The following is a 27,855-nucleotide window of genomic DNA, read 5'->3' on the forward strand; positions in this document are numbered from 1 at the left end:
GTTAACATGCTTAAAATGAGTAATAAATTTACAGGAAAATAAGTGCAGTAGAGGCATCAGTTTCAAATTTCGTTGACGATTGTTCTCAGCGCGACTCTTAACAAGATCAAAAAAAAAAAAAAAAAGTGACGAGGAATAGGATTTTCTTTTGTTTGATAGAAAGAAGAAATTGAACAGGAAATAACAAGAAAACTACACAAATAAAGAGGAGAGGGGAAATGGAAAATAAATTAGGAGGAAAACAAAATAAGTTTCTATCCAAATTCTCTTACATTTTCATCTCTCCATCTCCCTCCGACGAAATCCCAACAATGAAAGAAGGGAAACATTTTATTTTCTTCTCCTTTTTGTTTCTTTTCTCTAACTTGTAGCTTTAGCACTGATTCTGGGGGAATGGTCCTGTCAAGTTTGTTATGGTCCATTTCCGTCTATTTACAATTTCTTTGGGCCCCGTTCTGGGTCCGCAGCAACAATGATTGGATTCGTTCATTTTGTAGAGTCGTTGAGAGGTTCTAACATGAAAAAAAAAAAAAAAAAATCATGTTCGTTGGCTGCTAGCAAAAAAAACATTTCGACTCCTCAACAACAATTCGTCTTGCAGAAGCTAAAATGTAGCTCCACTAGGGAAAAATATAGTGCTGGATACCAGGGAGGTCTGCGGATCGGTTTCGGTGGGTTTGAATATGGAGTACTATTTTTTAGTTCATATTCAACCTGCGCAACCTCCAAACCGATGGTTTGTTTGAGGTTTTTTAGCGGTTTCGAATCTGAGATTTTTGGATGGATTTCAAATTTTATAAAGAAAAAAGTACTTAAAATAAGAGAGAAGAAAAAATATATTTTTTAATGCTAAGGAGTTTGTTAATTCTCAAGGTCTCAGGTTCGATTGTTTTTTCCAGCAACTCTTGGGGCTATTTCATCACCCTACATGTAAGCGTGTGAAACAACCGTTAGATGGGCTATAGGAATTAGTCCGAGGCGTGGGCAAGTTGGTCCGGAATACCTTGCATTACCAAAAAAAAAGAAAAGAAAAAGGATTCCACTGGATTAACAATAGTCCTTTAAATAAGAGGAACCGACGACTCTTTAGATTGTTGGATGTTTAAGTGTAATTATTATTATTATTATTATTTTTTAGAAAATGATAAATTTCCACACCCACTGTAGATACCCCATTTCGGACTGTCCAAATAACGTTATTTGTCGATCTTTTATTTTTCCAATAATGATTAATGGTCGAGAACAGTCCGAGGATGATGGTGTGTTTGAGCTTTGAGCAGCCCGAGCCTCTTTCAAACCCATGTCGAACCCTTCAAACCAGAGCTAAACAGCCCCAGCAAAACCCAAACTGGCTTACGCCAATACCTTGATAACGTACGCCAGTTAGCTGCCACGTGTCAGTCATCGACCGTTGACTCAGCTATCACCGGCGCACGCCAGTACATATGTGGCGCACGCCAGTCAATTCCAGTCAAATCAACTTTATTCAGCCACTTGGGCGGGATTTTTGTGCCACCCTGACGTCGGCCACAGTAGCCCCTGATGATTATATCGTCCAGGCCCGTTCCCTCTCTCTCCTACACCCTCCATCAAGGCAAGTCCCATGCATTTAATGCATGGGAGGCTCCAACCTTGCCCCAACCAGCCAAACAAGGCCTAGCCTCAACTGATCTCAGTCCCTCTCTCCTCTATAAATACCCCCCTTGCATTCATTTGCAAGGGGTTAGACACATTAAGAAGGAAAAGACCTTCCTCTCCTCTCTTCTAGCTCTTTATCTCTCTTCTTCCATTGAAAGAGAAAGGAGAGCAACCCACTTCCATACACCCTATTGACATCCAGTCATCATCTCATCCTCCATCTTCAACCTTTGAGCTCAACACAACCTTCAAACTTCAATACAAAAAGGTATACCACATTTACGTCTTTTTTTATTTTCGGCCCCTGAGGGGGACCAGTAAGGCCCAGGCTAGTAAACAATACTAGTCCTGGTCTTAAACTGGTGAAATACGTGAATCGTATGAGATGGCAAGTGGCGCGCACCAGTACGTTTATGCCGTACGCCAGTCATGGCAGTACGAGCATTACTGGCGTGGGGATCATGGACTCTCATTTCTGTTATCTCACATTTCAGTCGATCACCTTAGCATGCTAAATAACCAGTTTACTGCTTTCTGTATATTTAGAACTGTTTAGATGTGGTAGTTATTGCCTGCTCATCGTCTATTCAAAAGGCCTCTGGGATCCTTCTGGTCATGTTCTAGAGCCCAGGTGAAGCAAAAGCCAAGCACTGGATTAGGGTAAAATGTGCGTACGGCAGTCCATGACTGGCGTACGACAGTTAAAACTAGGATCCAGTGGCTGGCCCTTGCATTTTAGCTTAATCTTGGCCTCTTTTATGTCTCCACTCTGTTTAGGGGGTTTCCTGTCTATTTTTATGGCTTCCAGTTATTTCATCTGTCTGTAACTGCATATATTATGTTCTATTAAACTGCGTGGTTTGTCCTGGGTGTGCGCTGGTCCCCTTCCAGAGCCCAGAGGATTGCAAACAAAGACCGAGCAACCAAACAAGTGGAGTACGCCAGTTATGAGGTGGCGTGCGCATGTCCAATCAGCATGCAGTGGCTCGGCCAGTGCATGCTGACAGAACCTGCTTGCGTTCCTTCAAGGCAGCGTACTTCAATTTATTCAAGCTGCTCAGTGCTTGTTCTCAATCTATATTTAGCATTGCAATCAAGTCATTCATAAACCATTTTGCCGCATAAATCACAACTTGTTACAGTTTTAATCCCCATTAACTGCTTCCCCGCCCTAATTGGCTAAAAAAAAAAAAGATGAATGAGAGAAAAATACAAACGTTTTATAAAATGCTCAAGTAGAGATCGATCTTCGGATTGGGCGAGAGGGGTGCCATAAAACCCTTCCCCTCTCGTAACCTGACTCCCGAACCTCAGATATCGAAGGTGGCGACGGACCAGTTTACGCCTTTTCAAAATCAAACAAACGTAGCAAACGTTTTCGAGTTTGGTTCCTTGGGTGCTCTCATCGCTAAAACCCGAGTGGCGACTCTGAATCGAAGCGTTTCGCCGCGCTTTTTTCAAAGAGGGGGCCGCACACCGATTTTCTTTAAGACTAAAAATGGAAAATTTTTGGGGCGCGTGCCCACACCCACCAACCACAAATCTCTTACGTATGTGTGATTTCCGTCATGTGTGGGCTTCACAATTATACGTGCGGGTTCCGCACATATATAAGAGAGTGTGGTTGGATAGTGTGTGTATAGCTTTGCTGTATTTTCTGAACTCTCCTACTTGAGTGAGACGAGAAAGCAAGGGGGAGGCTTGGTCTAGTTTCCTCTATCCAGTTCGAAGTCCAGTTTTGGGTCTTTCTTCACCCATCTCGGGCTCACAACATTTTTTCCTAATCATTCATTGATAAGTAAAAAATTTGCCTGATTGAACATTAATAAGTATATGATTGAAATAGATTTGTATAAGTTGTACAAATCTTTTTCGATCGTGTATCTACCGATATATATATACTAACACAGTCAATTCATTTCATAATAAAGCCCGAAGGCAATAAAGATTTCATCAAAAGATACAAAAATGAACCAAAACTACAAAGACTTTAACACAGACACCCCCTTCAGAAGCAAGACCAGCGAAATCGCCAGAAGAGAACCAATCTAGGTCTAGATAGAAGAGAATCCCAAACAGACCGGACTCCCAGTTCAAACTCGAGAAAGCACCTATGAAATCTGGACCCCGAAAAACAGCCACCGGAGCGAGGCCGGAAGCGCACAGAGCAAGATCAGACCACAATCAACCCACCTTCATCGGACTATTCCTCAATAGGCGCATGAATTATTCGCCCACCACCTCTTCCACACCAGATTTGGGGAAACAACCAAATTGGTACCAGATCGGACTGATTTGGGAAAAACCCTAAACAGCCGGTAGAAATCTAGCGGGAACCGCCGGAAGAACAAAACAAAGAAAAGAAACGAAAAGCAGAAAACCCCTAACCCCCCCGAAACCCAACTGCACACCTTATTACCTCACCTCAGGATCGAGGCCTTCAGATCTGGAGACGAAGGAACAAAACAAGCTTGAAGAACCACCATTTGTTGGTGCTGCCGACCCCGAGGAGACCTCGCCATTAAACAAACCCTCGCCCCATAACCTGAGGAACCCGGAAGCATGAAGGTGAGAGAGGAGAGAGGCGAGGAGGGACGAAGGGGAAGAGGAGGAGGGGAGGGAGGCGAGGAGGCGGCAGCCTCCCCCAATCGGCAAATCTGGAAGAGATTTCTAGAGAGATGTGGGACTTTCTCTCTCTAGACTAGACAACTTCGTATTCGACCAAACTAATATTTTTAGGTCTAGGACATGCTATGAACAATTGTTAATGCTAAAAATATCTTTAGCGGGTATTAATTATCAAAATACGTCATTGACCGTTATTTTCCCATATGAAAAAATTTGACGAGCTTTACAAAATGAACTATGACCGTTATTTTCCCATATGAAAAAATTTGACGAGCTTTACAAAATGAACTATGCTATGCCGCTCATTGTTGTGGGCCCAATAGGCGCCCGCAAAGGCCCAAACTGGATCTCGAACAGGAGCCTCCCCGAAGGCAACGGCATCGTTTTAACAAGGAATTTCTCTCTCTCTCTCTCTCTCTCTCTCGGATTTCTAAAGCACAGTCGACATCACACTGATATCGATCGCTCTCCCCAATGTTCAACAACAACAGCATACCAATTTCCCTCTCCGATGACGACTCCGACGACGTCGCCGGAAAAACGAAACCCCGGGTCCGCAGAAAGCGCAAGAAACCACGAGGCAAGAACGAGCTGGCCCAGCGATTCCTCAGGGAACTGCTGAGATGGTGGCCCGTCTTGCTCTTCCTCCCCTTCGCCGTTCTCCTCGTTTTCGAGGCCTCACGAATCGGCCGCAGACCGATTCTACCGGTCGACTCGGAGCGTAATTCTCATAGGAAAACCGGACCGGCCTTGGAAAGCAAATCGGAAGGGAACTTGAATCGACTCGATCCGCTTACGCGTATGGTCGGTGGCGTCAGAGAACGTAATTCTCTCTCTCTCTCTCTCAGAATCTTTTAATCGCTTGAGTTCGTGCATCTACTTGTTTACTATCGGAAAAGAGGGCTATTTTTGCTGGGTTATTCTCTTTGAGCATTAGACTTGAGATGACTGGCTGGGGCTTTTAGGTTTTGGCCAGGACCGTCCAGAGTTTTTCAGGGCCCAGAGCGAGCTCGTAAAATGGAGCTGTATCTATTTCATAACTTGTAGCGATAAAATTAACGGCAGCACTATACTAGTTTATTAATTGGAAAATATGTGCTCTATTGCTGTTACGGCATTGAAGATTCATCCTCAATAATTTTGATATTTAGCTATGTTCTAAAAATCGCTAGGCTGAAAAAGGGATGCCTAGCGCCGACAAGTGGCTGTCTAATCTAAGTGCCTGTTTGGGAGGCTCATTTTCACATTCTCGTTTTTCCCTTTTAGAACATTGGTCCAAGCCTAGCGCCTAGGAGGGGACTAGTCGGACTAGGCAGCCAACTTTTAGAACATTGATATTTCGATAAAATCTGTCAAGATTTAAACATCCTCTTGTTGCCTTTTCCAATTTTTCCAAAAGGTCCCCTTTCTCAAATAAACCAAGAATTAATTACCCAAAAAAAGAAAGAAAGATTTGATTTCATGTTATAAAGATCAAATTACATAGTATAACTTTACTAATTGGGGGCCCAAGTTTCCAGTAAAGATCAGAACTTTTATAATGTTCTTCTATTGATACACACATGATCTCAATTGATTTTCTTATGATGGTCTCTCAATAATGATCATACTTATAAAAAAAAATAAAAGAAAGTTTATAATCATAACAACCCAACACTCGTTAAGCTATTTATAAGTTGTTGGCGTGTATGTGTGGATTCTGTCCTTGTTTTGCAGCTAACTACTGTAACTTCTCAGAAAAATGAATTGGGCTATACATGCTGTTATCTTCAAAGATTACTTCCTAGAGTTGTGGAGATCCATTGAATCAAATAAAAACTTGTTTTCCTGGGTTTACCAGGAAAGTGGTTTGAGTTTGACTGATCTCCCATAAACTTTTTCCAGCTTATCTTTCTCTGCACATTTAGCTTATCAACACAACTCATGTACACTATCCTCAGTGAAATAGGTAATAATCCACGGTTATGCATTGCCATGTTATGTGTTTTTGGAACACTTAAAGTAAATTGGGTCCTTAAGTATGTTAGTAACTTGGTAATGCCGAACATAGGTGAATGATGTATGTAGCTTTGACTATTTGTTACTTGTAAGTAATTGATGGGGTAGCAATTGCAAGACGAAACTTCTGGAATTGGGGGCCTGGGGAAAATGTACTAAAATAGTTTACTGATGTACCAAAAAAAAGAAAAAAAGCCCCCATACTACACACACACCCAACCCTTTTCTTTTGTCTTGAACTATATTGTTATTTGGATGCGTAAAGAAATATCAAATAACGGGATACACAAGCCATGGTTATTGTGGTAGATGCTAATTGATCATTTTGGATTTGTTTGTCATTGACTCATTGTTTGTGTTGATTTTAAATTGGAGTAAAATATTTCATCTTAACATGCCATGAATATCAGGGGCAGATGAATCTAATTGATCGTCTTGGATTTGGTTGCCATTGTTTGTAGTGATTTCAAAACTTGTAAATTTGTTCAGCTTATGTTGGGATTTGAAATACGTGAACAATGTGATTCATTGGGATATTGTACTGTATCTTTGTTTCCTCCATCTTACCTCATACAGATGTTAAAGGCAGTTCAAATCATGACAAGTTTTTGTGGATTATATCAGGTTGCTTGAAGCTCCTACCTCCTGAAGAACTTCAGCACTTGGATATTCCCAAGGGAAAAGAAACCGCGAATCCTATTAAAAGAGTGGTTTACATATCAGAGAATGATACACCTTATGTACAAGGGAACATTACCATATCTCAACAGCATACGGAAGCCACAAGATTTAATCTGTTTACTGGAAACCAAACTCTAGAGCAGAGAGAGAAAAGTTACAAGGTTATAAGCTACATTTTGACATCATTAACATGGTATAGATAGTCTTGTCAGAGTTCAATGCAAATTACTTCTTCCGATTTCCTGTAACTCAATTGTACTTCTCACGAGGAACTCTTGCTTGGGCTTCTTGTTTTGTCTTTAGTCTCGTGCCTTTACTTGGTAGTCTAGATGTTGTATCTGTCCATTTCATCTGACACTGGTGGCTGTACATAAACGAATGTTGCAGGTGAGGGAAACAGCTGTGGTACATTGTGGTTTCTACAGTGAGAATGGAGGGTTCAAGATATCTGATGAGGACAAAAAGTTCTTGCAAACCTGTCAAGTTGCAGTGTCTACTTGTGCTTTTGGCGGTGGTGATGATTTGTATCAACCCATTGGAATGTCAGAGGCATCACTTAGAAAGGTTCTTTCCTAGGAAGCAACAGTCATGTCTATTTTCTTTCTAGGCCACTTCTGTTCCTTAATGCTTAGAATACTGAATTGATGCAGGTTTGCTATGTGGCATTTTGGGATGAAATCACTGTTGCTGCACAGGAAGCAGAGGGACGTAGAATTGGTGAGAACCAATATATTGGGAAATGGCGCATCGTTGTTGTTAAGAATCTTCCTTTCAAAGACCAAAGGTTAAATGGCAAAATTCCTAAGGTAAACATGTGATGGTGTGTTTTCCTTGTTGTCATTTATCTTTCCATTTGATTTTCTTGCAATTATAAAGCAATGTTTTCTTCATCTGAACAAACATGACTACAATTAAACTCGCATTTATGCCAACAAATTAGGCTATGCAGATATTTCATATTGTTGATAATTTGCAGCTTTCATCTTTTTGCACAAGATTTGAGATGAAAACTTGCAACACTATGCTTTTAGGACTCAGTTGTCGTGAAGGTATCTCTGATCATATTTAAAGGTGGGTTCCCCCAGAGTCCAGACCTCGATTTTGACACATTGTTGTGGTGGCTGATGTCTCTCCTTCTTGGTGGTTGTGTAAATGGGTTAGACTCAGCAATAATCCTTATAAACTTGAATAGGTCACGTCATATAGCAGGATAACTTATAGGAAAAAGTACCTATAGAAGTATGTGTGGCTGTGATTTTAAGCTATCATGAAACCTCTGAATTGCATGCATTTTGTTCATTTTTGCTGTTATTAGATGCTGAGTCATCGGCTCTTTCCTCAAGCAAGATATTCTATCTGGGTAGACTCAAAGTCCCAATTCAGAAGGGACCCTTTGGGTGTTTTGGAAGCACTTCTTTGGCGTTCAAATGCTGTACTTGCAATTTCAGAACATGGGGCTAGGAGTAGTGTGTATGATGAGGCGAAGGCTGTTGTGAAGAAAAACAAAGCCACCCCTGAAGAAGTTGAGGTCCAGTTGAGGCAATATCGCCATGATGGCCTCCCTGAGGACAAAAGGTTTAATGGAAAGAAAGGTAAGATTTTACACACCCCTTGTTGTCAAGGTGATTATATTAGTAAAAACAGTAATCGTTAATAATGCAGAAGGCAAAAAACTAATTTTAACTATGCTTTGTGCTTATGTGTTACTACACCAATGCACAAATACTTTAAGTGGATTATTTGTTTATTGTTTTCTTTGCTATCTGCTAAGATCACAAACACTTTGCTGGTGGAGTATCATATCAATAGTTATGATGTCTTACTAAGATCCACTTCTTATTGTGGAAGCATGTTATTAACTAGATATAGCCTATTGGTTTGACTTGAATAGTAGTTTTATGATTTTATCCAATCAGATTTGTATTTCCGTTGAACTATGAGATAAATAATGTCACATCCCCTGGGTAATATGAATCCCATATTTTGTGGGATTTTATCTCTGTCTGATATTTAATCCTTACTGCAAAAGTTTAATCAAACGTAAGAGATGTGATCTTCTTAGGTTTATAGTTAAATATGATGATGTTGGGTAATCAACGGGTTGAAAGGCTGTTTTAATATGTTGGCCTGCACAGCTCTTGTTGCCCTGTTACGTGAACTATTCTTTATGTGCTCAGTTAATTTTCTTTTGGCTTGTACAGCTCTAGCTGAAGCTTCTGTTCTTGCAAGGGAGCATACTCCATTGACTAATCTGTTCACTTGCCTTTGGTTCAACGAAGTGGTCCGTTTCACTTCTCGGGATCAGCTTAGTTTCCCATACGTTCTCTGGCGGCTGAAAGTGTTAAAGAACATCAATATGTTCCCGGTTTGCACCCGCAAAGATCTTGTCAATAGTATGGGCCACATACGCAAGGCTAAGCCTCTAACAAGTTAGACTCGTAGGCATTTTTGTATACTGTAATTCTGTATATTGAATTTGAGTCTCAGCGGTGAAGTGGCTGCAGTCATTCTTCTTTTATTTGGAAGTGCTGTTGTCAATATTGCTACTTCCTTTGACAATCACCTGTGGAAGGTTATTTTTTTCCCCAGGAAAGCCATTGTTTTGTTACTTTGCTGTGGATTTGTTACCATGTAGTTGTGAACCACGTGCTGAAAGTTGGATGTTCTAATTGATATGGAACTGATGATAATGTGAATACTCATAGATTGTCAAGAGATTGGTGATGGTATAGTGTCTTCGATTTTTTGCTTCATCTCCGAGTTAATAAGCCCAGTTTGATACATTTGGGCTGTGAGAGAGAGAGAGAGAGAGAGAGAGAGAGAGAGAGAGAGTAGATTCACAGCTCTGCGCTCTCATCCCGGGAAGCCCTACATGTACCCCGTTCTGCAGAGAAAGTAGGAGGGAAGCTTTACGGAGACAGCAAGCCGTCTGTATTGACCACCTGACTGCCTATGGAAGTAAGTCTACTAACACAGTAATTTGTGCATAACACCATATGTCAACATAGCACCGCCTCATTATACCATATGCCAATGTTGTGCAGCCTCATTGGCAATTGGAGGGGTAGGGCGTGCTCCACTCGCATGGGCAAAGGTTTTTGCAATGTGTTCTTTGTCTAGTGGCTTTTACGAAAAGGATTGATAATCGGAGAATCAGAATTCACAAGCAATGTTGATAATAGAGTCACCTTTACGAAATTTGGAAAAGAGAAGTTATAACTATTCAAAGGCAACTGATGCGATAAATACCAGCTAGCTTACCCGGAGAATGAAAGAAAAACAAGCCTAATACATGCCACTGCAGTAGCCAGCGCATTTGAAGCATCAAAACTTGCCTTGAAGGCCCTCAAAATATGGCCCAGATAAGCCAGATGCTGTTAGAATAAATCGCTTCAAGCCATAATTTGGAACTTGGAATCAACTACACATGTACAAACAACTTATCTAAAAAAAACACACACAAAGGAATTGTTTGTAGAACTGTGCTTCATACAAGTCATAAAATTGCCTACTTGGAGGACTTACAGCAGTCTTTAAGTTCAATGCTAGCAGATTTCAGGCCTGATAGTATCTAAAACCTATAATTGGCATCACGGATACAGTATTCCATGTTGTTTATTTTAGAACACTGCTACAAAGTCGTGCCTCCACCATCCGACATAAGAGATGCAGCAGCGGCAGCAGCAGTAGGGACAACCCCAGTTGAAATACCAGGTTTTGACAAGTGGAGCAACCTGAGAAGAGACAACAACTAGGTTACTCATTTTTATGCAATGATACAGATACTCGATTTGAAGAGAGTATACATTAATACATAGTTCATGCTAAATCTCGTAGCGACGTATAGAATCTGAAGAAAAAAGTATTCAAATGAACCTAGGATGTATAGTTTGAAGTCAGATCTTTTGAGATCCATCCTATAACATGTGGTGAGAGAAAATTTCTAAACTACTTGTGCTGATTAGGAGAGAATTTACAGGTAGGGATGTATAAAACCCAAGTCTCTGAGTTCCCAACCATACCAACTGCTAGTGGAAAGGGGGGGTTTGAGAGGTTAAAACGCGAAACCCCAATATGTGGGGAGGAGTTCCCAACCCATATCGCAGGACCCTTAAATCTCTACCCAACTTCTTCCTCTCTTTTTCCAACAATAGTCATCACCATTGGGCATCATCGAACCAATCACGTCTATGACAATTGAACCTTTCCTGAAAATATATGGGTGAGACAGGGACCGCTGGGGTGGTAGGGGAAGTGTCTTGGGGGAAGAGGCGAAGGAGGGTTCTGTGTGGCGGAGTTGGATAGGGAGTGCCGAATGGGGTCCCCTGTCCATTTTATATTTGAGTTGGATTCATCTTATAGTTTTTGTCTTCTATTACAGTACTGCAAGGTTCCCTCTTGCACACCCTAGCACAATTAGAGTACCGTAGAGTTCCCTCTTGGCCATCAACGGTGACAATTTATTGAATTTACAAGAAGGTAGCTTCAGTTATGCACTAAGGCTTCTAATATGCATTATACAAGCAAAATAATAAAAAAAAAATGAAGGGCAAAGCAAAAAAATTGAATAAAAGAACTTACGGCGCTAGGTATTCACAGAAGGATGACACGGCAGCGACAACTTCACTGTAGTTTTCAGATGATGCAGGGGCGGTTACTTCAACAAGCTGAATGCCAGGTGTCACGGGCACAGCCTCATCAGTAGCATGCAGTTTTAGCATCTTATTAACTGAAGAGACCGTAACAGTTATTTGAGCGACTCTTTGGAAATGGAAGGCAAATCCTACTCTCAGCAGCTCATGATCTAACTTGTAGCCCAGTGTATAAAACAAGCGGAGCACATTCTTGCTTACTTTACTTTCCACCATAGTCCTCACCAGGACTGAAATTTGTTCTGCACCAGCACCTCTCATTGCACCCCCAACATGTCGGACAGTCCTACTCGAGAACGCACGTTTAAATTTTCCATTAGTACAACTGTACAACTACACAAGCACTCAGGAAAAAAAACAGAAGAGGGAAAAACAGGGCATGAGAAATCAAATTTTCACCAAGTAGGTTCAGGCTGCTCAAGATCGCATAAAAGTCGAACCTCTGAAGATACAACTCCTGAAAATGAGAGAGCATAAACTTAATTTTATCCGGATAGCTCTCAATTGAAAACAATAAGTTGTCAATTATCATCAATACAATGTTCTGAGCTGACATGATTTTTCCACAAAATGTTCACGTTCTGTTTGTGACTTTGATTGTACCTTTATCTACTGAAAATCCCTACCCTAAAGCTTGTACGTCTCCAAAAAGTTTGCTCAGATGGTTCACTGCAGGCCCCAGGGTCCAATATTGAGGCAAAAAAGGACTTACCAAGATTTGGGGAACTTTTTAGGCACAACTCGTGGATCCTTAAACGTTCTTTATGAACACCACAAAGACCTTGAAGAAGAATCTCAAGGGCCTCAACATGCTGTAAGGGAAAAAAAACACCTAAAGATAAGATACCACAAGGATGGTGTAATTCAAGTTATACAACAATTATCCTTTTAAAACATCAACTTAAATTCTCTGAGATTTTATGTCTAACTTTTTCAAGAAGGTGCTCTACATTTTATTTTTAGAGCCACCAGCTGCCTAAAGATCATTCTGTACCCAAGGAGGTGTGGAGGTGCAAGAGAGATGCAAGGTAGTAAACTATTAGGCCAAAATAAGCACATAATAAGTACCCCTAAGGTTTGAACTACATGAATAACTCGATTATTTCTCAACATTTGGATAGACCAAAAAATTGAACTCAGTACCTTTATTGCTAAATAACCTCTATCTGTTACTTGAACTTCATCTTTGGCAAACTGCTTCTAGCTAGACCTTGGGAGGTATTAACACGATTACTTCTTAAAGGCACTCGCCCTTCCCCTCCCATGTGATGCCCATTACAGAACGTCATTATCGATGAGATTTCATTGACTTATCCCGTTTGCAGATGATAATCATAAAGTTATCTAAGAGAGCCTTTATGGCCCTAAAAATGAAACATAACAAGAGTTGATCATATTATCTAGGTTTAAAGTTGAAACATTGCTCTCCACAAACTTGAAAAACTTTTAAACTATAGTATGTCGGGCTCCAAGCCTCCAACCTTTAAGTGCCATTCAATACCATAGATCCAAAATAAGAAGAAATAGATACCTATTAACTTAAAATAAAAGCAAGATACATACCTATTAATTGAAATGAAGGCAACCATCACAAAGACATTCAATTCTCCACCCTGAATAAACACATCCTCCGCCCTAAACAAACCTATCCTCCTCCCTTCTCTTCCACTACTCACTTTCCAAACTAGTTACCAAACTTGTTATTACCAGCGAAAAAATGTATTGATCCACCATAGTATAATCATTTGCAATGGCCGTATTATGTTTGTCTGTGTTGGTGGCGTGAACACTCGTGCAAGTTTGGGGAGGTATACTTTCAGTCAACGTACACACATTGGAACCGTAACGGGTCTAATCATCCTTGTTTACTTGATATGATATTTTCCTTCACCGTTATTCTTTGGTGAGTAAGATATGAAGCTCCTTTTTTATTTATTTATTTATATATATCTGAGTAAGATATGAAGCTAATGTAGATGTTTTCCATAATAACAAAAAACACAAAGACCCTATCAAAAATGTTGTACACTGGCATCCGAATATATTTCCCGAAGACACAAACCTATGTCAAATGTAGTTAGGTCACTCAGGCATGGGCACATATAATGTGTTTGCAAAACTACATTCAACTCTTTTTATCTTGTTCCCCATTGATATTAAGAGAAGAACTGAGATTTTCCAGACCATCATATGCCGCAGACACATCATGTAAAAATGCAAGACAACAACAGGTTATAATACCCTAGTACTTTTCATCGTTACCTGAGTCTCTATGATTCCCTGAACCACACACTCCATTTATTTATTCCCCCCCAAAGGCTCTGCTATACCTGGAAGATTATTCAACCAAATAGAGAAAAAATATCAAGGTTACTAGTGATTTGATACTTCAAAGAAAGAAATCGAGGAAAAGAAACATGAGGAAGAGGATAACGACGTGAAAGTTGAAAACTTTGCATATCTAAATGGATCTTGCATAACATAAATGTGTTTTCATTATACTCTATATTCTGACTCACAGAATTTGTTGAACAAAATGAGTGACGATTAGTTCACGTTGTGGGGTAGGCTTAAAACCAAACCAAGTCGAGCCTTAAGTCCCAAACAATTGGGGTCCGCCAAATTAATTTGTTTTCTCCGTTGAGCTCTATCGAGAGCATCGTGTTCCACGATATCCGAAAAACCAGGATCATTTCAAACTACCACCTTTAAAGGACTAATTTTGGTCAACCCCTCCCCTTAATGCTACCTTCTACTGTAACCATATTACGCCTCTAACTATAGCATCAACTGATTTACAATAGGCACGTCAAACCCAACTTAAGTTATTCCCTCATCTCATCTTCTAACTGTGTTACCCCTACTATTTTGTGGAGGTTTTCGTTTTTAATTAACTCGCAAAATCTTGCTACACATCCATCTCCACATAACCTATTCTATTTGTTATAGATAGAAAAACAACCAGATGAAAACCTGTTCTAGTAATGTGCGTGAATCTACAAAAAAAAAAATCTAACGTAGGAAAATATACTAGAAGACGCAACCTAAACAAAGGAAATGCAATTCACCAACTAGGCAAACAACTAGCAGGGCCGGCCCTGGGTGCCTAGAAAGCAGCTGCTTCAGGCCCCCGAAAGATAATGCTACGAATAAGGTGCCGTCAGAAGAATGGTACTAGTGCATATGCGTTAGATTGATTCACTCCTCGTGGGAGGGTCGGACATCCCAACACTCTTTCAAGGACACCCCAAAACATGCCATGTTTAGGCTTCTAAATTAAGCATAACAAACAGCAAACAGATACAGAGAGAGAGAGAGAGAGAGAGAGAGAGAGAGAGAGAGAGAGAGAGAGAGAAGCGTACCTGCTCGATTTTGGGCTGGTTCTGAATCGATCGCGGGGAATTTCGATATACTACTATGTGGCGACGACCATTACAAAGAAAACCCAATAGTTTGATCCCTGTCACAGATTGCTCCCTTCAGTTGTTCATTTTTCAATTCGAAGTCACGGGATTGCTAATTTAAGAGCAAAACCATGAGGTAAGTCAAAATTACTTGAGCCATGAATATTGGGTATTTTCCCCAAAACTAGCATTGTGGGCAGGGGTGTGCAAAATACCCGCGGGTCTGCAAACCCAACCCGAAGGGATTCGGGCGGTTTTCAACCAACTGTTTCGGACGGGTACGGGTTGGAATATACAATTTTTTTTGATTTTCAGTTTGGGTTCGAATCTGTACCCAGATAACCCGTTGGGTCCGACCCGACCCGACCATATTATATATACATAAATAATTCACATATATATACATAATAACCCTTATTCTCTCAGTTTTTCATAACACCAAAGGCAGCCAATCGTTAGAGACTCAGCCGACGCTCCATGGTCCTCCACTCCAGATCTGATGCCGCCGACTCGTTGCCATCGCACACTGTCCAGTCCTCTCTCTCTCTTTCCCTCCGCTAGATGTACACCGTCCGGCGGCCAGACTCAAGCCGTCCGGTATGTTTTCTGTATTTTCTTGTCTTTCTTCCACAGATTTGTGTTTTCTTGACTTTATTGCAACAAGAGGAACAGATTTTTCCCCTTTTCTGCGTTTCATGTCCCTCCTCCGGTTTGCATTTTCTGGCTCTATTGGTCCAACCCGACGGACCCAACCCGATGACAAGAATCGATTTTCGGACGGTTCTTCTAGGTACTCGGTTCGGCTTCTGTGACAACCTACTCGCCGGTTGAGGGGGGGGCAGGTCACAATTTATAAGGAATGATCCATCTTACTTGTACAAGACCTTTTAAAAGCAGTGAGGGCGGACCAAAAATCGTAGACTTCCCAGTAGGGTCACCCATCCCTAGACTATCCCAGGATGAGCACACTTAACTGTTAGGTCTCTACGTTCTTTGGCCCGCCCTCACGGCTTTAAAAGGTCTTGTACAAGTAAGATGGATCATTCCTTATAAAATTGTGACTTGCCCCCCCTCAACCGGCGGCCTACTGGGAAGTCTACGGTCTTTGGGCGTCTAAAGCGGACAATATTGTGCAAAGATGGATGGGATCGTCGTGGGCACGTGGCCGCACTGGCTCGGGCCCGCATAGGGTGTCGTGCGCAGGGCGGGGCGTGACAGCTTCGGTTCCAGAAATTTCCACCCCGACTAGTCAGGTCGGATGGTGGGTACAGGCCAAACCCGACCCGACCCATGCACACCCCTAATTGTGGGTGCAATGCTATTTTCTTTTTATACAAAATTTCCCTTTGGATCATTTTTTCAACAAACTCCCACTAATGGTACAATGGTGCAATCCAATTTAAAATTAGTTGTTGAAACCGATGGTGTGGCACAAATAGCTGAAGTAAAAAATGACATCAGAAATGTAGAACCGTGGGGCCACTAGTTTTTTCCATTTCTATCATTTTTTTACAATGACTCAAGTCATTTTTGCACCATTGGACTTCTCTAAAAATGATGACAACCCTCCATATATAGCAGTTCAAGTTCTCACCCCAGACCTGTAGTATCCAACGATAAACACAGGATTTTGCCCCACCCTCTATTTCACTACTACTACGAACCAAGAGTGTTAGCCCTCATCATGTTGACGTAAGAAGAATGTGCATCTTCCAGTAAGCACCAAACGACATAAGACGAACATTGTTAGAGCATCCGCAATGTAATAATCAAAATTTGTCAGGTCAGCTTTTGATTATTCATTTAGAGAGTTGCTAAAGTTAGCAATATAAAATCTCACATTGTTACTTTTGATTATTCAAATGCCCAAATTTAATTATTGGTTAGGAGGTTGACTTTGATTATTACAATGTGAGCACTTTTTTAAGGACACATTGTTAACTTTAAAAATCTTCTAATTTTGATTATTACATTGTGGATGCTCTTAGATGTGTTTATTTCATCATTTGTACTTGTTAGAGCCCACATACATTAGAAGTGTGTAGTGTTTGCAGAACCCATAACTCATGTGTTTGTATATATGTTTGTGATGCTAGAATGATTGATGTTGCCATGCAACCCACCGTACTTAATTAACCAAATAATCATTTTGCCCTGTAATCTAGGAGGAAAATATTTCCCCATACTATTTTTGGTGAAATGACCGGGTAGTATTTTGGCTAAATAAGCCACTTTGTTTATTTTTTTTTGTCTTTTTAAAAAAAACCAACTATTAGGCGAAACACCCCCAAGAATCTTGCCATCATATCAAAACAGTGTACCATGCTATAACACTGAAAATCACGCAGGCAAATAGCGATACAAAATTTAGCTAAATTGAGTCCGAAATGCACAACCAAATATCACTCCTCACACATACAATTTCTCCCGAAATGCATGTCACCTTTTTTTTGGTTACGATCTGGTCATAATTTCATAAGCTTGATGTTTGCAAAATAATTACTTCAGAAGTAACAGTGACATTTTCCACTATTTAACTAGGAAGAAGACCGATTCCTATGATTGCAGCCAACACCTATCATTGGTGGAACGCCAAGCTTTCGTAATCTTCAACACCACCACACTAGGCAGCTGTGGCGGCGGTAAAATCAGTACAACGTAGCATTCGTATGAAGATAAAATTTAAACCAGCAAACCAACATGAACCAAGCACGCACGTGCAATAAGTGAACTAAACTAGCATGGCAAAGTTGCAACTTGCAAACACCATAATCTCAATCCCAGGTGCAACCACAAATGATCAATACAAAATCCGGAATTATATTTCGACAAGCATTTCAAAACTCCAACTACTACTCGGATAACCAACAGAGAAGAACTACTAAATTCAACAAAAAAGATAGCAACTAGGCTCCGCATAAAACCAACACCATGACCCCCTAGTCAAAGAGACTGAAGCCCATATCCTGCAACCAAAAGAGTAGACAAGTCAGGCAATATGGAAATCACGTGCAACAAGTGAAAATTAATTAATAAGCTAATGATACATCTCAAATGTGGGAAATAGAATTAACAGTATCAAAAAATGGCTTACATCATCGGATTCCTCTTTCTCTTCAACTTTCTCCTCTTTCTTTGACTCTGCAGCAGCAGGAGCAGCAGCAGCAGCACCGCCACCAGCGGACACAGCAGCCACGGCAACCCCGCCACCACCTCCAGCAGGAACTGAAGCCAACTTTTCCCTTCCAGCGGCAATTAGTTCCGTGATATCTTTTCCCTTAACTTCAGACAATAGCAACTCAATCCTTTCATCATCAGCCTCGGCTCCAACTGTAAACCACCAAAAAATAATTCATTACCAGCTAGCCAACGAGGATCTCATGATTGTGTCCATTTGCAAATTTTGTTTGTGTTGTATTAGTTGAGTGAAAAGAGGCCTCAGAGATCTTGGTGGATAGGAATCATCATGTGGGATTAAAAAGAATTCCAATCAAGAGTAGCAAATATTTCTCACATCATCGGCCTCTCGTATCTTCTTTTCCTCTTTCGAGATTAAAGCAAGACTAAAAACTCTATTGAAGGGTTTTGTTACTGCCAAAACTATAGTGCATAAAACATTTGTACCATGTGCAAGGTACACAGCTTTTATGCACAAGAGTTTTGGCACAAACAAAATCAGTTTTGGCAAACCATCAAAAATATAATGCTACACAATTTAGAAAACAAAAATAATAATGGGGGAGAGAACATGATGATGTGTCAGAAGTAGCTGGTTGTGTAATCATCCCTTGGAAAAAGAGATATCATTGGGAATCCGTCTGATTTATTTCATCATCCAAACATCATGACCTCAATGGCTTTTCAAAATCCACCAATTCCCCAGTCATGCACTTTAAAAATAAAATTCACAAGTAACTAGGAAACAAACAGAAATTTCATAATATAAAGAACTGTATCTACCACAGAGACATCCTGCTCTTCATGAAATTGGACTCATAGTGGAAATAGAGAGAGACAGAGTACAAGGACGGTACATATATAACTATGTCCAAACCGTGTTCGGAATGAATTGTGGGTGCAACAGACAAATACAACACAATACCCCAATAGATAACTGTAATATCTGCCCTTATACTACAAAACAATTAAATCAGGAGACAAGTTCTAAGCTATGGACTTGACCAGATGAGTCCTAACTCTTAAGCCACCAGCACTCCAATAAAACCTAATTAAACATGGTAAATATTCCTGGCAGAGCATCTTCATCTGATATAGTTCTCATATGACACGGGTCCGTGTACGCGACGGTCCCACCCCACATGAAACGAGGGTTACAAATACACGTTGTATCGAAAACATCGAATTGACAGTAACTCAAACAGAAAAACATTCCAAAATCAACTTTCAATAATCGGACATCAGGTAAACAAAATATCCACGCCGGTAAGTAGGTACCGGAGTCTATACAATCAGATCTCACGGAACCAAACTTCAACGTATATCTACTCACAAGTAACCCGTAGGTCGTAACCGTAAAGATCGACTCAGTTTTGAGTTAAGGAGGCAGCAACTAATCGAAATGATATTAAGATCGTATACAACCCAAAAAATATCAACCAATTAGATGTTAAAACAAAAGCACAAATGTGAAAATAATCAACAACGGCGGTACCTGAACCGAGGATGTCCTTCAAGTCATCGGCGCAAGGCGAGGCGTTGCCTCCCAAAACGGCCAGCAAATACGCAGCGACCACCTTCATTCCTGCTCAGGGAAAAAGCACAACAAAAAACCACAATCAGTAAGGAATCAACTAGGCTTATGTATCACCAGAGAGAGAGAGAGAGAGAGAGAGAGAGAGAGAGAGAGAGCACTTGTTGTGGAGATACGGATCTGGTGCTTAATGAGAGGAAGAAGAGACTGCTCTGCTCTAGGGTTTTGATGAAGGGGTTGAGAATTGTAGGAACGGAGAATATATATAGCTAGGGTTTTGACATGCTTGAGGAGAGAGACCGGATTGAGATTTGATCCTGTCCGTTAAATATTTATTTGCCAACATAGGCCCTTGGTTCTTTTGTTAAATTTTCAGGGTCTCCCACTCGGCGCAATAGTGGTTTCAGGCCCAACACGATGGGCTTGGGTTGGAGGGGGCTACGATGGTTTGGGCCCAATGATAATCTTTGATTTCTTCCCTTTACATTTTAATCTCAAGGCATCTTCGATACGTGGATTAACTGCCTGAGATAGAATTAATTGTACTTAATTTTGAGTTATCTTACATTTGGTTCTAAGATGACTGTCAGGATTATTAGTCCCGGTATTATTTTGATACTTATATGGGGGTACTAAATTATATAGGGGGAGGTGGATTGAGTAGAATTAGCAAAGAGGGGATTATTTTAAAAAAAAGTCTTATCCATGATATTGTAATTATTCTCAAAAAGTACTTTCAAAATTGAAACTGATTTCCAAAAAATGTTTTCAAAAAACTGATTTCCAAAATTGATTTTTTAAATTTTTTTATAAAAACTAATTTCCAAACTTTCTTTTTTCGAAAATCTTTTTTGAAAACAGTTTTCAAAAAAAGTTTTTTCTCAAAAACAAAAAAGAGTTTTGGATTGATACTTTTGGATTTTCTGTGTCGATGATAATTAGAGGAATTGGGCGGGCAACGATTTGGGTACGGGTAAAACCGAAACTTGTGTCTTTTTTTTTTTTTTTTGGGGGGGGGGGGGGTTTAAGTTTTTCAAGTCCAGTCGGGTTTGATTTCGGTTTTAGTTTTCGTGTTTGGCTTTGGTTTTGATTCTTCCAAAACCTAGGTCGAACCGACTCGTTGCCATCCCTAGCTTAAATGCTTAAATGCGCGTTGGAGCGTGCACACATCCTTAGATTTCTTTACATAGTTTTCAAGTTATACTATCAGGAGTAGAATTCAGTTATAAGGAGAAGAGAAAAAAGAGAGGACATGATATTTTTATCATAAAATGACACGATTTCAAGAAAAAATGATGGAGGCCGGAGTACTAGTACTTTTGTTTATCTTAATTCTACTTTCGATCCTTTCCCTTCACAAATTCAATTCTAAGTGTAACACAACCTTATACATACAGCAACCTTGGACATTAATAACGTAGTCACAGGTTATAAAATCTGTCTCTGGCCAACAATATGAATCTCATACTTTGGCAGTAACATTTGTGATACACATTTGTTTTTTTTAAAAAAAAACACTTGTACGTTCTTATATACACATGATGACTGGATATGATTCTGGTGCAAAGTATGAAGATCCAACAAATCAACGAGAAGAAAACCCAAAAACAGAAAAACTTGTGGGACAAAATTTGAAACCGCGAGCTCATCGCCGCTGCAGTTGCTGCCACTCCTGAATTGCAGAACGGAGACCGTGATTCGGGACGACATTGCAGTGTGGCAGCTGGAGGTTGGTCATGGGCGACGTGCTGTGGCCCTCGTCGAGCCATCCTCTCAGAGCCTCCAGTTCATAAGTATAGCCATCAGCTGCTACATGTGGATCTACCATGATGTCCTGCAAGTTTAAGCCACCGCAAGATGAACCATGTTGGCCAAGAACAACAGGTTTTGTTTACACGAGGAGTTTTCCGAAGTATGTAATCCATCCATCAAAATCCAGTTCGGTTAAAGTTTGTGAGAGGTAACCCAAACCACTTGTTTCCGCACTTCAGTGTATATGGTTTACAGAGTTAACAAAATCCCTCCGCCATGTCCCAATACATGTTTCACTCCCGCATGTCCAAGTTGTGTCTCTTGCGTGTTTCCTACTTGAAAGTTAATAAAATCATTTGGGCACGCAACTTGGCATGTGTGTTCGTGTCCTCGATCGGCCTTTCCGACACGCATACGACAACTACTTAGGCGTGTCAATGCTTCACAGACCAAAACTATTAGGCTCCGTGGCGAGGGATCAATACAAACAATGGCAGTATAAAGCTGGTTTATAAAGACTACAAAGAATCACTTATTTTGTAAAAAGGGTTATGGGCGAATTTAGCAAAAAATGTTCAATACAAACCACTAAAAGAAATTGAGATGAGAACCAAGGGACCAACCTGAAGGATAGGACAGATAAAATACGGCGGAGTCGGGCGACTCTCCTCGGAACTCACTTGGAATGACGAGATATCATATGAAGCTCTCATCGGCTCAAGCAACCTCCACACCTCCGAGGCAAGGTCCGGCCGGCTCCTACGATTCCTCTCGCAACACCTCATTGCTAAGTGAGCCAGCTGCTGGGCTTGCACAAAAGGTCAGTCCTCCACTCTAGGATCTAGTATATCTTTCAATCTTCCCCGATCTAATGCCTTTTGCATTTTCTCCGGTAACCCCACCACCGATTTATTTCCAGTCAATAACCGTAACAATATGACTCCGAACGAATATACATCTGATTGCGGGGTAAGCTCTCCTGCGAAATCAGGATCTATGTATCCAAAAGTGCCCTTTGGGACAGTCACGTAACACCCTGTCGTGTCGCTAGATTCCTTGTTTCGATTTACCACACGACATATCCTGAAGTCACTGAGTTTGCACACATAGTTAACATTTAGAAGGATATTATCAGGTTTCAGATTACCGTGTACTATGCTGTCAGAATGAAGGAAGATGAGAACAGAACAGAGCTCCGCTGCAAGACGTATTCGAGTTTTCCAGGATAGGGGGTTCGAGTTGTCTCTGCAGCTATACATCTGATTGCGGGGTAAGCTCTCCTGCGAAATCAGGATCTATGTATCCAAAAGTGCCCTTTGGGACAGTCACGTAACACCCTGTCGTGTCGCTAGATTCCTTGTTTCGATTTACCACACGACATATCCTGAAGTCACTGAGTTTGCACACATAGTTAACATTTAGAAGGATATTATCAGGTTTCAGATTACCGTGTACTATGCTGTCAGAATGAAGGAAGATGAGAACAGAACAGAGCTCCGCTGCAAGACGTATTCGAGTTTTCCAGGATAGGGGGTTCGAGTTGTCTCTGCAGCTATACATCTGATTGCGGGGTAAGCTCTCCTGCGAAATCAGGATCTATGTATCCAAAAGTGCCCTTTGGGACAGTCACGTAACACCCTGTCGTGTCGCTAGATTCCTTGTTTCGATTTACCACACGACATATCCTGAAGTCACTGAGTTTGCACACATAGTTAGCATCTAGAAGGATATTATCAGGTTTCAGATTACCGTGTACTATGCTGTCAGAATGAAGGAAGATGAGAACAGAACAGAGCTCCGCTGCAAGACGTATTCGAGTTTTCCAGGATAGGGGGTTCGAGTTGTCTCTACAGCTGAGTCTGTCTTCAAGGCTTCCATTTGGGAGATACTCATAGATGATAATACAAGCATCCGGGCAACTTCCAATGAGCGTGACAAGGTTTGGATGCCTCAACTTACTCAGAATATGGACCTAAATAAACGAAGAGAAGCCACGAATTGACATGGTTCCCTCTTGATAAAAAAATACGTAGCAACTAAAGAAGAATTGAGACGACTACAACGTGCAAACATGAAGGTCGAATATACTGAGTAATGTGACAGTAAATTTTACTTACAGTTTGGTGCATCAAAACAATCCTCTTTTGTTGTTTATAGCGCATGAATGAACAAAGACACAAAAACCCATTTTCATAACACCCGAACAATTAATTGTTCCATGCCCTTTATTGAGACGATGGTCCAAGCCGGAACAAACAAGGCCGTTTCCAAATGCACAAGAACCATACCAGTTCGATTCTAGTACGACATCAACAAAATAGCACAACATTTTGCAGGCAACAAAATATCGATACGTGCAAAATGCAATAGCATGGGAAGACATAGCTCGAGCCTAAGTAGTGGACCAATGGGCAAATATTCCGTTTCGCATGCCCCTTGAGGCTACCTAGGGATTAGGCCGGTTCTGGTATTGACCTAGTATGTGTGGAATGGGCATGTAGGAAGAGAATGTGATAAGTATGAGGAAGCCCTGGGCTCAAAGGACCCTTGAGGCTATCTAGGGCATAGGCCGGTAACTACCTGGTATCTTGTGGAGGGAGGACTACACTCGATGTCTCAATCGATACCCTTATCGGTAGATAATAACTTTGTGCATAAAAGTATATGGATAACTAGTTAGAATCCAACTCCTGCTTCCATGATAACAAAATCAATTCAGCTCTTCTATTCGAACTTATAATTTTCAACAAAAAGAAACTACAGTCTAAAAAACCCAGTATACCTCTTGTTGAAATTCTGAGCGGCCTTGCATGCTTTGAGAGATCAAAGTCTTTATAGCCACATGAGTGTGACGAAGGAAACCTCTGTAAACAGGTCCATAACCCCCTTGACCAATCTTCATCGACGGGTCAAAGTTGCCAGTCGCTCTTTCGATCTCGTGGAGGGAGAAAGACAGAGGCGTGATCATGTTGGAGGCCTGCTCCTGCAGATCGTCGCGTTCCATCTTACACTCTTCCAACTCTTCCAGAGCAGAGAGCATGTTCTGTTCAGACTCTTGATCCATCTGGTTGGACTTTGCGATTTCGATATGTAGAGATAATTTCTCGTCCAAGGCAATGCAGAGATTGATCGCGATTTCTTTGACCTGCTGTCTCATGTTCTCAACTTCTTTTGCTTTCATTGCTAGTGCTTCCTCAAAATCTTTCCTTTCTCTCTGTAGGTTAGTCAAAGACTTTACAGTTAGTTTCCTGTAATGGGTCATGGGTAGAAAAGAAAAGAAAGGATTGTGGACAGATATTTTACACATTTTTTTTCTTCTCAGTGTTTGAATTTAGGTTCTGTTTGATTAGCAAGAAAAATAAAATGAAAAGTAAAAATGATAGAAAGTGAAGTAAAAGAAGAGAATTTTTTTTCCCTCACATCCGTTTGATTACAATGGAAGTTTTTCAAGAATAGAAAAAGGAAGATGATCATAAAGAAGGAAGTTTTAGAGTAAGTGGTGTTGAGGAAGTTTTAGAGTAATTGTTGTTGATTTTCTCAAGAAAATCAAATTTTTCTGCATATTTTGTGAGAAAAAGTGAAGTAAGTTTTCATGCTTCAGAGGATTGTATTGGAAAATTCACTTTCTACTACTTTCTAGGATATTTTTGCTAAGTAAACACAAAAAAAAACAAAAAATTTCTTTTTTGCATTTTTTACCATTATCTCGCTAATCAAACGGACCGTTATATCTATACAGGAAATCTCAGAGTCTTCTCAGAAATACACAACTAACCCAATTTTGTCTCTCACCAAACAAAATATTGAGCTGCTTGTTGAAATCTATTCAAGTTCATGAACAAATTCCACATAAACATACCCTTGATATTCATTTATAATCTTTTAGAAAACATGAAGATCTATAATTATATGATCAAGGATCAGTCTTTAAACCGCGCGATATATGATCGCTCAAATCTATTCCTTGAAGAGAAACTCCGATCAAGCTCTATAATGCTCCAAATCTCTATATTGAAGGAAGATTTTGTGATTTACTCCCATTTTTCTTTAACTTTTCGTACTTTATATGAGAGAATCTTGAAGAAGACCTATTGATTTTTTTAGAGATTTGATTTCTAAAATGGAGGTGACTCTCCCGCTTAGTTTGGGTCTTTGGTGAGTGCACTGATGAACCTGTGCACACACGGACACTGGAGCAAGGTCAAGACAGTGGGGAATTTAATTTTCAGAACAACATTTTAGTCTAAAGTCCAAATGAAACAACTACATAGGAGCTTTAGTTTAGTTTAAGTTTCTGTGATGTGTAGAGTCTATTAATAAAAATATTTTAGAGTCTAGAGTCTGTGATAAGAAAAAATTGCCATTAATGAGACAAGCACAAAAAATGTATTTTTTCATTTAAATTGTCTTAAATGAGACAATGACCTTGTTTGGCTAATACAAAATGTTTTTTTTTCGTGTTTTTCGAGCTTGTTGCACTTTCATAGGGTTTTAGGGTGCACTTTCCTATTATAGGATTTTAGCGGTTTAGACACTTTCATAGGGTACCCTAGGATTTTAGGCACTTTCATATATTGTACTCTAGGGTTTTAGACACTTTCAACGCCGGTTAACCTTGGTCAACGCAGGTCAACTGTGGTTTATGCCGGTCAACCTTGGTCAACGCAGGTCAACTGTGGTTTATGCTGGTCAACCTTGGTCAACGCCAATCAATCATAGAGAGGTTTTTTTGTAAATCATGGACAGAATGTCTAATAGACTTTACGAAAAAATATTTATATCCTTATTATAGCAAAAACCCTTATAGTATGTCCTCCTACTCAATTTGCCCATTTCAGAAACCCATAGGCTCTATTGTAGGATTATTTGCAAATTAACCTTATGAATTTATCCATAAATAAATAAATAGCGAAGAAACTAAAAACAAAAGATTAAACCAAAATAAAGAATAATAAAAGTACCATGCGGACAGCGTCAACGGCATCTTTTAAGGCCTCCCTATGCCTCATGGATTTTTCAAATGCCTCTCGCAGGGACTTATCTTCCTCCGCCATGGCTTTTTCAACCAGATGATCATAAAGTTCATAGTTCGGCAAATTGATCTTTTGTTCAGCCGGTGGGCTGGAGCGTCGATGTGGAGGCGGCGAAGAAAACGAAAAAGGCGGAGGCAGCGGGGGAGGTGGAGGAGGCGGTGGCGGCAGTTGAGAAGGTGGAGAAGGCCGTGGTGTTCCAAGATTCACCACATTTCTCTGTGAATGCACAAAGAAAAGCCACAAACTCAAGAAGACCAATATGATGTGAGAAAAAGACCGTAGTCGACTCTTGTCACGATTTTGCTCCATTATTTTGAATTTTTCAGAACATTCATGAGTATAAGCATCTAACTATACAACGACATGATCTAAGGCCCGGGATCGAAATTTAGCGACATGCAATACTGTTGCTCGTTTAAGACATACCGGTGAAGTCGAATGCTGACGAGAATCACCCGCGCGCCTAGGCTTGCAATTCACGTGCATGACTCTAATCCTGCACCTGTTCTTACAATTGCTGAATCATCAGCCATGTCACAAGCTAGAAGAAGAAGAAGAAGTCCCTGGAAATTTCAACATCAGCTCAAACTGATCAAACATTAGTTTAAGCTGCCATGACTACAATTAAAAGAGGATGGGTGCATGGGATACTAGAGATCAATTAGAGGACATGTTCGGTGTGATCGATGCAAAGTTTACTCAAAATCACAAGCTTATAAAGGAATCTACGCTTCTCGATTCCCTTTTATACTACTTTTTTTTTTCTCGGCAAATCGAAACATTTTATAAAACTAAAAAGGGGTACATCGAGGACGGGGCATGCAGATGAGCATACAAATGCTCACCTACGGAAAGAGTGAAAAAAGAAAAAGAAAACGAAAAAAGATAAAAAAGCATCCAACCGAAAGTTGAACGGTACAACACTTCAACATCAACCTATAGTTTCAGCTTACGAATTCCATGTAAAAAGATTTTAAAATCCTTCATAGAGTATACCTTTATATTGAACTTAACATTCATCCATATAGCTATCCTAGTCTTGATCAAATCCTCCACCTCACTAATGACCAAAGAGTGGCAAAGAAAGTCGCGTGCCTCCCAAATGTGCCTTTCCAAATTTTGAAACCTGTTTCCAAACCATCAACTTGATAAGCCTGCCAAAGAAGACGGACAAACCCAGAAGATAAATGCTCAGGGAGTTTCCTCCTGGCGAGAGCCAAAGGGGCAGAGAGCTTTTGAGTGGACAAGAGACTCACCCAATTATTAATTTTAGTGGTGTCGTTAACAAGAAGAGTCTCTGTAATACTCCTTTCATTTCAAAATATTTGTCCGGTCTGTAAAAAGAGGACTAAAAAATT

At 40.4% G+C, this 27,855-nt stretch overlaps 3 protein-coding genes, 2 non-coding genes and 1 pseudogene across 5 annotated transcripts; 1 reads left to right on the plus strand and 5 right to left on the minus strand.

The window, feature by feature from the left end:
- The first annotated feature begins 4,630 nt into the window (after positions 1–4,630).
- LOC131331098 (probable hexosyltransferase MUCI70) lies at positions 4,631–9,660 on the plus strand. Its single transcript, XM_058364941.1, has 6 exons — positions 4,631–5,089; positions 6,889–7,106; positions 7,333–7,509; positions 7,596–7,751; positions 8,261–8,537; positions 9,147–9,660. The coding sequence occupies exons 1-6, from the start codon at positions 4,741–4,743 to the stop codon at positions 9,377–9,379; spliced, it is 1,410 nt and encodes a 469-aa protein (XP_058220924.1). The 5' UTR covers positions 4,631–4,740; the 3' UTR covers positions 9,380–9,660.
- A 616-nt stretch (positions 9,661–10,276) lies between these two features.
- Positions 10,277–15,059, minus strand: LOC131331099 (mediator of RNA polymerase II transcription subunit 18). Its single transcript, XM_058364942.1, has 6 exons — positions 14,960–15,059; positions 13,860–13,927; positions 12,310–12,409; positions 11,997–12,054; positions 11,527–11,883; positions 10,277–10,679 (listed from the first exon to the last, which is right to left on the minus strand). The coding sequence occupies exons 2-6, from the start codon at positions 13,893–13,895 to the stop codon at positions 10,577–10,579; spliced, it is 654 nt and encodes a 217-aa protein (XP_058220925.1). The 5' UTR covers positions 13,896–13,927; positions 14,960–15,059; the 3' UTR covers positions 10,277–10,576.
- Positions 15,060–17,738: 2,679 nt separating this feature from the next.
- Positions 17,739–19,920, minus strand: LOC131331100 (large ribosomal subunit protein P2z-like). The gene is made up of 4 exons (XM_058364943.1): positions 19,877–19,920; positions 19,674–19,763; positions 18,096–18,331; positions 17,739–17,967 (listed from the first exon to the last, which is right to left on the minus strand). The coding sequence occupies exons 2-4, from the start codon at positions 19,759–19,761 to the stop codon at positions 17,941–17,943; spliced, it is 351 nt and encodes a 116-aa protein (XP_058220926.1). The 5' UTR covers positions 19,762–19,763; positions 19,877–19,920; the 3' UTR covers positions 17,739–17,940.
- Positions 18,436–18,525, minus strand: LOC131331687 (small nucleolar RNA SNORD24). The gene has a single exon (XR_009201487.1). It is a non-coding gene; the product is annotated as a small nucleolar RNA SNORD24 (small nucleolar RNA).
- On the minus strand, positions 18,756–18,842 carry LOC131331710 (small nucleolar RNA R12). Its single transcript, XR_009201509.1, has one exon. It is a non-coding gene; the product is annotated as a small nucleolar RNA R12 (small nucleolar RNA).
- Positions 19,921–21,242: 1,322 nt separating the features above from the next.
- LOC131331101 (U-box domain-containing protein 33-like) lies at positions 21,243–26,776 on the minus strand (annotated as a pseudogene).
- Between the last annotated feature and the right edge of the window lie 1,079 nt (positions 26,777–27,855).

The sequence above is a fragment of the Rhododendron vialii genome, chromosome 6a, assembly GCF_030253575.1.
Source record: "Rhododendron vialii isolate Sample 1 chromosome 6a, ASM3025357v1".
Taxonomy (NCBI): domain Eukaryota; kingdom Viridiplantae; phylum Streptophyta; class Magnoliopsida; order Ericales; family Ericaceae; genus Rhododendron; species Rhododendron vialii.

What these genes read in the sequence shown, in the direction of transcription:
- LOC131331098 (XM_058364941.1), top strand. Translation starts at nt 4,741, where the DNA reads ATGTTCAACAACAACAGCATACCAATTTCCCTCTCCGATGACGACTCC. An exon ending in GGTCGGTGGCGTCAGAGAAC is followed by an intron (nt 5,090 to 6,888) that starts GTAATTCTCTCT and finishes GGATTATATCAG; the next exon opens with GTTGCTTGAAGCTCCTACCT. An exon ending in AAGGTTTAATGGAAAGAAAG is followed by an intron (nt 8,538 to 9,146) that starts GTAAGATTTTAC and finishes TGGCTTGTACAG; the next exon opens with CTCTAGCTGAAGCTTCTGTT.
- LOC131331099 (XM_058364942.1), bottom strand. Translation starts at nt 13,895, where the DNA reads ATGGAGTGTGTGGTTCAGGGAATCATAGAGACTCAG. An exon ending in AAAAAGTTCCCCAAATCTTG is followed by an intron (nt 12,055 to 12,309) that starts GTAAGTCCTTTT and finishes TCTCATTTTCAG; the next exon opens with GAGTTGTATCTTCAGAGGTT. An exon ending in TTCTGTGAATACCTAGCGCC is followed by an intron (nt 10,680 to 11,526) that starts GTAAGTTCTTTT and finishes GTCTCTTCTCAG; the next exon opens with GTTGCTCCACTTGTCAAAAC.
- LOC131331100 (XM_058364943.1), bottom strand. Translation starts at nt 19,761, where the DNA reads ATGAAGGTGGTCGCTGCGTATTTGCTGGCCGTTTTGGGAGGCAACGCC. An exon ending in GAAGGACATCCTCGGTTCAG is followed by an intron (nt 18,332 to 19,673) that starts GTACCGCCGTTG and finishes GGTGGTTTACAG; the next exon opens with TTGGAGCCGAGGCTGATGAT. An exon ending in AGAAAGAGGAATCCGATGAT is followed by an intron (nt 17,968 to 18,095) that starts GTAAGCCATTTT and finishes TTTTGGTTGCAG; the next exon opens with GATATGGGCTTCAGTCTCTT.